Source organism: Pholis gunnellus, assembly GCF_910591455.1.
Source record: "Pholis gunnellus genome assembly, chromosome: 13".
Taxonomy (NCBI): Eukaryota; Metazoa; Chordata; class Actinopteri; order Perciformes; family Pholidae; genus Pholis; species Pholis gunnellus.
The window spans coordinates 6,873,511-6,884,521 of NC_136540.1; the positions used below are offsets into that span (position 1 = coordinate 6,873,511).

The window sequence follows — 11,011 nt, forward strand, 5'->3', positions numbered from 1 at the left end:
GTCTCACCAAAATCAAATCTGTGAGAAAATAAAAGCATTTTACTTGTGAGGTCACCGTCATCCATGTTATGGCTTCAAGGGTCTTGTTTTGTCCAAAGCTCAAAGACACTGAGTTTACGATCATATATGACAAAAAACATGACATTTTTGCATGAAAAACTATAAAAACGAATCTTTTATCAGTTGCCTCTTGATATTTCCGATCTAATCCACATTACTGCAATTGGAAGTTATTGTGGTTCTTTTGCATCCAATCTTTTGAAGAGAAAACTAAAATGTAAAATTGTTCAAAAGCTGAAGATTGAGCTTCATTTGCTAATAAAAAAACATTAAATCAACATTAAAAATGTTTGATGAATGGGAGTTTTATCTTCACAAGATATGAAATTAAAAACATGGTCTTGTCTTGACCAAATCCTTCAAAGGGAAGAGAAAGACACAACAGCTTCGATTCAACACGCTTTAAAGCCTCGACAGCGAAAACAACAGAATAACAGAGGATGTGTTTGAATAGATTCAGATTAAAAACAAATGTGCATTTAATCCAGACTGTGTCGACCACATGGATTATGGCTGCCGCCATGAGGGCAAAGTAATAGGCTCAAATCATTTCAGCAGTGTCCATGTGATTTACAGTTGGGCGATCTAATTTGAGGGGAAGGAGGGGGAGGGGGGGGGGGGGGGGGAGGCCACTCCTCTCCAACTCAATAAACATTGGTGTAGTCAGCCCCCATGTGGATAGTAGGCTGGTTGCTACACAGCAATAACACAAAATGAGGCCTTGAAGCTAGCCAAACATAAGCTTAATAAGGAGACAGCTGCTAAACAGGACTGCTAGTTAATACTATTCTGCTTCCTAGAAGACCTCCAGTGTTGCTTGTAATAAAATATTATGCTCAGTTCATAGAAAAATAAGGAGGCCCAACCCACTTAGCTTAATGCCAGTATGAGTATTATTTACATTAATGGTTAACATTCAGGAACACAATCTAATAAAAATCGGTAATGATGACCCACCTTAAAGTTAGGAGCTCAGTAGCTGTAAAAAACAAACCCCATATCGATGATTATATCTTCTAAAAACGATCCTCCAGAGTAGCAGTGGTTGAATTACAGAAATAGCCAGCCAATAACATGCATCATATTAAGCCGGCCTCTTGTCCACCATCAGCGTTTAAAGATGAAAGCAGCCTGTTGAGTGTTCAAACCGACAGATAATATGAGCTGCTGGTTCATTTGACAGTTGATATTTCCGTGATGATCCGCGGACGAAATGGCAGCAGGACACAACAGCAGCATCACACATCTCCTCCTCGCCCTCATCAGCACCATTACCGTAACTGCACGCAGGGCAGCGCAGCAACAATCCAAACAGTCCTGCTGCCTTCAAAGACTGTAGGAACAAACCAAAGAAAACATTTTATTACGAAGTGAGCGCATATTGACAGAATTAAACTTTTACATTTTTTTTTTATATTAGGTTACATATTTTCAATAACAAAAATACAGTGTATTTTATGCAGCCAAACGCATTTACAGTAAGAACGTGTTTTAATTTAATTTGAAATCAACACATTACACACAGGACATATTCTATGATCCAACATGTATAATGTATGCTGTAGCTTTGATAGTTTTACTTACGTAAAGGTTCCTCAGCCTATCCAAGAAAATCAGCTGCGTGATATATTCCGAAGCGGAGATTTTTCGAGGAGCTCTTGAACGCACCACCAGCTCAGAGCTGCTGCGGTTAGAGTCGCTTCACGGGAGCAGAGTCGACCGATCGTGTGTGATCAAACGGGTGGACTGCAGTGATCACAGGCGAACTTGACCGCTGCTTTTGCAAATCTTGATGCTATTGAATCATAACAACTTTTTTTTTCTCAGTGCATTGGACTGAAGAAAATGTCCAACTAGCCCAACAACATTTATTCTACTTTCCGTGACTTTGCTGTAGTTTAGAATTGTGTTACGATACCTGTGCACCAACATCCTTCATAGAGTTACAATAAGTGGGGTTTTTTGTGTGGCTGCAGAGCTGCAAACATGCAGCAGGAGCTTTTGTTCAAAGTCCTGGTCATCGGGGACTTGGGAGTCGGAAAAACGTCCATCATCAAGCGGTACGTGCATCAGATCTTCTCCCAGCACTACCGAGCCACCATCGGCGTGGACTTCGCCCTGAAGGTGCTGCAGTGGAACAATGACACTGTGATCCGACTACAGCTGTGGGACATAGCAGGTCTGTCAAACTTTAACGAGTACACTCCGGTTTACAGGTTTATTGTTGCATCAGGTGATTATTGAAACTGTAAATCTCTGCAGGATTAAATTTTCAAGAATGTGAGTTTTAGGATCTTTGGTAACAAAAAACTTTTGTTTCACCGACTACTGAAACTCTTTTAAAAGCTACTTCTGGAAACCTAAACTTTTCAAATGTGAAAGACTTTTTAGAAATGGTAGTTGGACAGTACTGCCAGTGCTATAGGGCTATATTCACTGCTTTCCAATACAATCAACTCATTTCAAGAGTGTCTTGAAACAATATACAAAATAGAACTCAGTGACATATAAACATAAGTTGATAGCATGGAGATTTTTGCAGTGGGTGACGTGAACTCCAAGAGAGAGAGAGTGTGTGTGTGTGTGTGTGTGTCTGTGTGCTGGATAACTGGGTCCCGCCCTCATTTGAAGCCTGGTTGAGGAATGTAGATCTTGTGCCTGGCTGTGACTCAAGTGATCCCATGCAGATAATATCAGTCACATGATGGCAGCTACTGTAGAATAAACACACATACACACAAACTGGCTATATTTATCACTGATAAACCGTGGTGCGAGTTGATTTAATTTTATGGAATTGAAAGGTGTCTTTTCATGTATGTATGTATGTGTGTGTGTGTGTGTGTGTGTGTGTGTGTGTGTGTGTGTGTGTGTGTCTGTGTGTGTCTGATTGGCTGTACCATGCGTCCCAGGACAGGAGCGGTATGGGAACATGACTCGCGTCTATTACCGGGAGGCGGTGGGAGCGCTGGTGGTGTTTGACGTGACGAGGGCCTCCACGTTCGACGCCGTGCTGAAGTGGAAGGATGACCTGGACTCCAAGGTCAGCACAAAGCCGTCATTCTGTCGCATTCAGAGGAGTAATAAGTAAAATAATATTTATACCCACACATGGCCGGCCACAGCCACAAACGACAACATTAATGCCAAAGTCACAGTTACGGTTCGGGCAGCGATATTGTTTTGGTTTAAAGCTTTCTAATGAAAAGGAACTCGCAGATACTGCATGGACATCATCCACATTTATGTCTAAATATCTTAATTAAATCTTCACTGCAGTAGGTCTACTGCCTGTTGTGGTCACCTGGGCTTCATGTACTTTAGGAACAAATTCAAAGTGAGATTATGCCGAAGAAAGGATTTAACAGCTGTCAGAGGCACAAGTGTGTGCTGACAGCTCCACGGTCGAGAAAAGTAGTTTGAAAAATTGCAGCCACAATGTCCTAAAATTCATGTATGGTGACATTATATCAATACTCTGCAGAGAAAAAAGATACTATTGGAACTGCTTGCGGTGTCAGTATGCCCTTCACACCTTTCAGACGTCAGAATTGACCCTCGTCTAAGTCCGCCCCTTCCTGCTCCTCCATCAAGCTGTCAGAGCTACCATAGAGCCCACACTGTCATTACCTGCCCTCCCTGCATAAATGTCTAATCTCATTTTTGGGAACATTTTTAAAAAGGCCATTTCAGAAAGAAGCAGACAGAAGGGTCTACAATATGCGTTGGAAAGATATATCCAGAATGTCAAACTGATTCAGCAGGTTGAAAAGAAAAAGATAGAAGCTAAAGCCCACAGACGTAGAAGTGAACCACCACCAAGACAACAACGTTCCTGTAGAGCTGGGTAGCTCTTCATTCACTGTTACAATGAATTAAAAGAAAAAGCAGCAGGTGTGTACAGTCAGTATACCTTCAGTAGCTAGCGTAGCATAGAATCGTTAACGCTAGCTAATGATGTGTTAACGTACTCTGCATCGTTAGCTCCACAGGTTTCTACATAGAAACGTTAGCTTTTAGACGTTTAACGTTTGACCACGAAATACTCAGAACAAGCCTGAAAGTGTCGAAAAATCTGAAACGATTGCACGAGAGTCAATGGAGTTGTGTTGGGTAACTGTGTCAGACAATTTCTGTCCGGGTATCAATATACAAAAAAGAACTAATTTGTGTTCAATGTCTCATCTAACCATGTACAAAGAGTGTTTACCCAGAGACAGGGAGAAAAGCCTGCTGTCATGCAGAGGGGTGATAATTACTAAAATGTGGAAAATGGCCCACACAGCAATTGTTTAGAAAATGACAAACAGAAAGCTGTTATTAAAGCAATTCCAAGTTCTAACATTCTGTGAGGACAGGGGCCTTTAGAAGAAAAGTACTTCTGTTAAAGCATAATGACACCTTGAAGAAAAATCAATACGCTCACAAGGGCATTTACAACAAATCCTTTTACAGTTACATTTTAAATTGCTTGTATTAGAAGTCTGTACAACCATCGTCTAAGCTGTCGTTCTTCACTTTACAGGTGACCCTGAACCACGGGAGGCCAGTTCCAACTGTACTCTTGGCCAATAAGTCAGACCAGCTGGCTTCCCAGCAGCCCAAACTCGACTCCTTCTGCAGGGAGAACGGCTTCGTTGGCTGGTTCGAGACCTCTGCAAAGGTACGAGAGAGGAGACACTGGAAACGTGACTTTGGATGCAATTACTGCAGCAAAATCAGTGGAAAAGACATTTTGAGATAGATTGAGGTAGTTACATTTTCCATTAATCACTTAATATACTGGTAAATATAAAAGGTTAGAGGGCTGTTTTGATTAACCTCCTAATGGAACGAGTTGTGAACGGGCTTGACTTGAGGCAAAAGACTAAATGACTTAATTTGGGGGTAAATCAAAGTCAGCTGCTCTGCACATACTATACACAGTCGGGTTAACTACATATTTAACCCGCTAAAATGGCAATGTGTAAAACAACAGAAGTCCAAATGATTCCGAAAATGACTGTAGGGTGTGTCAGTACAAACACAAAAAGTCAGATATTATTTGCCGTGCTCTCAAGAGAGAAATAGAGGAATGTTTGCAGCCGGGTGTGAGTTAACCCTCTGTTTCTCCAGCCCGGCTAATGAGTTGCACACTAGGATGCGAGTCAGAGACGGTGAACACAAAGGCTCAGAAGACCGAATAGAAACAATAGTGTTTCTATCGGTGTGTGTCGTCCTGGCTTCCAATTAGTACGTTAGTGTGCCATGTCAGATGTCAGTTAAGTCAAAAATCACACTTTTTGATATGCTGTATTTTCATCCTGTCTGTGATGAGGGCTGCGCTAGACATTTGTGGATACTAACGGAAGAAGAAATAGCCCCACGCTGAATAAATCACACCCTTACACATTTAGTACAGTCTCACCTGGTTCGACATGACTGTTAGCTTACGGTGGCTAATTTTACCTCGTGTTTTCTGGCGATTCTTGTCGACTTGTGCTTTTGTTACGCTTTGTTTCAACAGGACAGATAAACATTTTAGAGGCTTTATCACAATAGTCATCCATAGAGCATCGCCACTATGGCTGCGTGTGAAGTGGCTATAATGAGCACATGATTTCTTCACATGGTGTCTTCTTTTAATTCCCTCCCTCAGGAAAACGCAAACATTGAGGAGGCGGCGCGCTGCTTGGTGGAGCACATCCTGAACAACGAGGAGAGCCCGGTGGTAGAGCGAGACCCCGGCTCCCTTGTCCTGTCTGGATACACTAACGCCACGAAGGATCATCTCAACTGCTCTACATGTGTGAAGTGGTGACTTCCAGACCAATCACAGACAACCAGGAAGTGAACAGCCGCGAGGCCACTGAGATAAGTCGGACTCAGGGACTGTTGTGAAACGGGGGAGAGCCGATGTTCATGGGCTTGTTCACACTGCAGGCCAACAGAGTATCTGAAGCACCAAGAAAACGGAGTTCTGGTGAATCCTGCACAACCTCTAAAAGTGTTACATTTTGATTTCTAAAGGTGAAAAAATGTCTTAAATTAATAAAAGTATTAAATGTTTCAGACCGTCAACTTTTTACTTAAATTTCACAACTATGGAACAAAACGTTTGTTTATTTCATCCTTTTTTTTTTGCCACAGATCGTAGTGTTGTTTTTTTTCTCTTGAACATATTTGACATTGTGCCTTTGACATTCGGCTGAACCGACAGCTCTTAAAACTTCGGCACGTCTGTCTGCAGTGTGAACACGCACATAAAAACACTAAGCCTTCTTGCATTCTTTGCACACTTTTGCTCAGCCGATCGTCATGCAGTGGTATCAGATCAGTTGACAGGAGTGAGTAAAGGCGGTCTTTAAGGGATATGAAAACAGCTAAAACTGCATATGCTTAATTAAAATGTCCTGAATTTCATGCATTGAACCTAAAGCTTAACTCTGTGGTAACATACAAGATCTCTATCCACCCAGTGCCCACCATGAGTGTGACTGAGGTCTAGGAAGTCATTTCTACAGATTCAGGTTTCCGCTGTCTTTTACCAGCTGAAACTCTGACAGAGAATTAGATGAGCAGATTGATCTTTCCTTTTAATTTATGGCCACCTGACTATAAGCATAAAGATGAAACCAGAGGGAAACAGCTAGCCTGGCTCTGTCCAAACAAAAGTCCTCAATAACTAACGCGCTCTATCTCATTTGTTTAAAGGGTCAGTGTGTAGCATTTCTGGTGATTTATTAGCAGCATAATATTCATAGCTATGTTTTCATTGGTGTATAATCACCTGAAAATAAGAATCATTGTGTTTTCATCAGCTAAGAATGAGCCGTTTATATTTACGTAGAGAGCAGGTCCTCTTCACTGAGTCCACCATGTTGCACCGCCATGTTACTCCTGACCGGTAAGTGTGTTTTACGTTACCTGAAGGCCACCGTTGTTCTCTGACACACATGTGAATAGTAGCGTGAGCTGCAGAGTGCAAAACGGTGGTACTGCCAGTCGTAGTCTGACTTTTGTTGCTCCTAAAGTAGTGTTACTATGGTAAGAATGGCCTCTGAGCAAGGCGAACGGTGTTTCCACGGTTTTGCACATGGCTGCTTACGTTACCGCAGACTTAGAAAGGGGGGGGTTGCAATCTGCAACCACAACGCTAGATGCCACCAAATCCTACACACTGTCCCTTTAATGCATATAAAAAATATTTTTTTAATGTGTGAGACTATTTCTTGGCTCTGAGCAGTTGCCGGTCAACCAGAAGAGACTCCAGTGACTAGCCAAGAAATAGTCCGGCACTAAAACAGCTAATTGTTGTCTTTAAACTTCAGTTTTTGCATAAATCAAACAAACAAACAAAATGCAATGGGTTAACTAGTGATCTTTAGAGGTGCTACAATGTTGTTACCTTTTGACAGAACCAAGCTAGATGTCTCCCCCTGTTTCCAGTCTTCATGCTAAACTAACTGGCTGTAGTCTAATATTTAACAAACAGGGATCGATTTAATGATCTTAAGCTCATATTTTTCCTTTTGAGATTTTGTTTTGGTCAAACTAATTTTAATATAACCATGCAGGGTCTGGTGCTCCGTTAATAAGATGATTGAAATCAATAAAATGTTGTACACAAAAAGATGCTGCCCATAGTGAGCGGCCTTATTTTCTGACCACAACCTTCAAAATCATGTTGCGTAGTTTAAATCAAATCATTTGAATCGTTTGAATGTTCTTTGGTTTAACTGGGTTCAAACGGATGTGTACTGTCTAATGACTTGACGATGGTTAGAGTGAAACTTACTGGATAGTCGTGTCAATACAAAGGCTGTACTATCCATCTGCTGAAAGATCACAGCCTTTTTTCTATGCTAATCTGACGTAGAAATTAATCCCTTTATGTAACACTACACAGAGGGTGCATCCCGTGTATTCATAATAGGCCTGCTAATACGAAAAGACATTTCCTTTCACACTGGATCATGAACTGACGGGCTGGAAAATCTGCTCTCACGTGCGACCAAGAAAAAAAAACAAGACTCCTTTGCAGTCCGAAATAAACATAAATGTCGTGGAGGTAATGGGGTTAGGGTCTGTTAAACAGATATGTCCATTAAATGGACTATTCAAGTCATTAATAAAACCTGAAAGCTATTTGTGGATTGAGAATTTCTTTAATTAGGAATAGCAGTGGTGAAATTGTGAAGCACTTCAAAATGCCTGTGGTTCCAGTACTACTGTGTTTTCATGATAAACAGCACCTCCTTCTAGTTAAGCACCAATTTCCATTTCATTACGTATACATGTGTGGTTTCAGTCTAGAACGGTTTACATCACATCCTCAAAGTGAATATTCACTCTAGATATAAATAACCTTTATAGCAAACCCGACTGACAGTCAAACTATTGGCTCTATTGTTGGTATGAGGAGTTTTCTTCAACCCTAAAATCGATTTCTCGCCAGTCGAAAGCATGGCATGTGTGTCTTTTTAGCGCAGCAACAACTGAGCAGGCTGCCTCTGTTGAGTCTGCCTCGAGTGTTATTTGAAATTCCATGTTTTCAAATTAGGCATCAGCTTTATATTCCACTTCACTGCCTTTGATGTGTAATAGCCTGTCCTTGTAATACAAAACATGTGTAACTGCATTATCTGTGGACCAGACTACATGCAATAAAAAATGTATTCGTGGTGTCATATGGTGTCATATGGTGCGCAGTATGTTGTCAGCAGCATCGTCCTTTCAGGATCTTTGAATGTGTCGCGTCCTCTCAGCTCCACACATTTCACCCTCAAAATGTGGAAATCAGCCTCGACATTGACTTGATTCACAAACGAGAGCAAATAGAGCTGAAACAATCTACAGATTAGTCAGCAGCTATTTATTTTCTTATAATTAACTAATAATTATAAATAATTCCTCTGGCTCCTCTCCTTGTTTTATATAATTATCAACTGAATATCTTGTGCCTCTCATGTATTAGCTTACACTTGAATCACAGAGGTAACCATTAGTTTCTATAAAAAGATAATTAACCAGCAAGGAGAGTGTTTGAGGACAGCGGTAAGTATCAGTGTCACCCGGAGGGATTTATCTGGTAAATAATGTCTTTGAGACTCGGTTACCTTTGTGACCCGACGTATGCTAATACATGAGAGGTACAAACTAGGGCTGGAGGTTAACTGCTGATCAGATAAAACAAGACATCTGAGGAGGTCACCTTGGGCTTTAGGAAATTATAATGGGATTTGTTTTTTTTAAATTGTATAGACCAACCAATTAAAAGACTAAGTTAAATAATCAGCGGATTAATGGTGAATGAAAGTAATTCTTAGTTGCTGTCTTAAAGTGCAATATCGCCTCCTTTAAGTCATACAAAGAAATATTAAAATTGCTATAAAGAGCAGTGATTTTGTAAATAGTTGTTATTGTGTTGTTATTTGTTTTGAGTTAGAACATTTCCAAATGATGTTTCCATACAGATTCCCAGGATCTCTCTCTTTAACTATTTGATTCAGCAATATTTCCTGCAATATGTGGTTCCTACAGAAATGTCATAAGATGTTGGTCTTTTAAAAAAAAACAAATAAAAAAAATCACTGATTGCTCCCAAATGGTATTTACTTGACCGTGTAACGCCATTGAGACACCAAATGGGGACACATGAATGTCCTAGATGTTTGCTTAGATTTATCATAGTACCATTAAAAACCACACTATCTCTGTAAACTGTGGGGTCATAGGCACCCTATTATAAGAAAACCAACATAGGATTGCTCCTGTAATGCCATAAAAACCACAACAATATCATCAAGGTCACCATACACATTTTCCAGTCGTTATAAGACAACATGAATCACACAAATGAAACATCTTGTGGTGATCTTATCATGGATTTTACTCCATATGTGTCTACATTTCATTGGATGGCAGGTAATCAGGGACAGTTTGCACATGACACTCTTGAGCCCTCCACATGCATCGAGGTGGTGACAGCTGATGCCTTGCTTTTCAGACCCCGGGCAGCCTTCTGCTTTAAGATGCCCTCCCCCAGGACCCGATAAGTGGCCCAATCGCCCTCCTTTCCCGGTCACCTGATTCATGTCCTGCCATTTTACACACAAGTTTGACTGACACAAAGAGAGAGAAAAAAAGAAAGAATTGGCCTATCGGCAACCTCAACACAGAAATACACCCTTTTGTATGAAGATTATAAAGACTGGGGGGGGGGGGGGTGAAAAAAAAAAATCAAAGCGGCTAGGGTTAGATGCAGCCAGCGCGGGGTGCTGTGTGGATCAGAGAGGTGTTTGCGGTCGGATCCGTGCGTAGATTCAGAGGAGAAACCGGGCGAAGAAGAGGAGAAAAGGGGGACGGGACAATGCTGTTTCATATCGTCTTTGCTGGAAAAATGAGTCTTCAGTCATAGGGGATGCCGCATAGATTTGATAATAATCACCGGTAGTGTTTCGGTTATTGCCATCTTTATTTCCGATTCAGCTCTCGCGCGTATCCCGCCGGCATCTCAGGGACATATCACAGTTTACTGTAGGCTACATTGTCTTATATCATTATAGGCTACTATTTCTGATGCAGGTCGCTGTTAATTATACATTTTAATTTTTTTTTTTTGTTACCTAGGCTAATCGTTTTTTTTCTGCAGCTGGGTCATCCTGATGCTTTCGACTGAATATTTAATGGTTCCCTGGATGTGACCGTGTAATGTTTTATTTGGCCGCCGCATGAATTCTCCCACCGGATCCTTGCCGGTGTACGCTGCTGTCCTCCTCCTCCTCCTCCTCCACCACCTCCTCCTCCTCCTGCTCAGACGGCCGATTCTCGCAGAGGGCACTACCCTCCTCCCTGCCTCTAAAGACATTTTGATCGTCCTCCCCGGTTCCCCCCACCCGGAATCCTCGACCATCACTCCGCCTGCCTCCTCTTCCTCCACCACCACCACCACCACCTCCTCCTCAGTAAC

General features: G+C 41.5%; 1 protein-coding gene across 1 annotated transcript; it reads left to right on the forward strand.

Moving 5' to 3' along the window:
* Positions 1-2,046: 2,046 nt before the first annotated feature.
* rab38c (RAB38c, member of RAS oncogene family) lies at positions 2,047-6,066 on the forward strand (the record flags this gene model as incomplete). The annotated part of the gene is made up of 4 exons (XM_079171197.1): positions 2,047-2,239; positions 2,973-3,103; positions 4,586-4,723; positions 5,699-6,066. The coding sequence occupies 4 exons, from the start codon at positions 2,047-2,049 to the stop codon at positions 5,858-5,860; spliced, it is 624 nt and encodes a 207-aa protein (XP_079027323.1). The 3' UTR covers positions 5,861-6,066.
* Between the last annotated feature and the right edge of the window lie 4,945 nt (positions 6,067-11,011).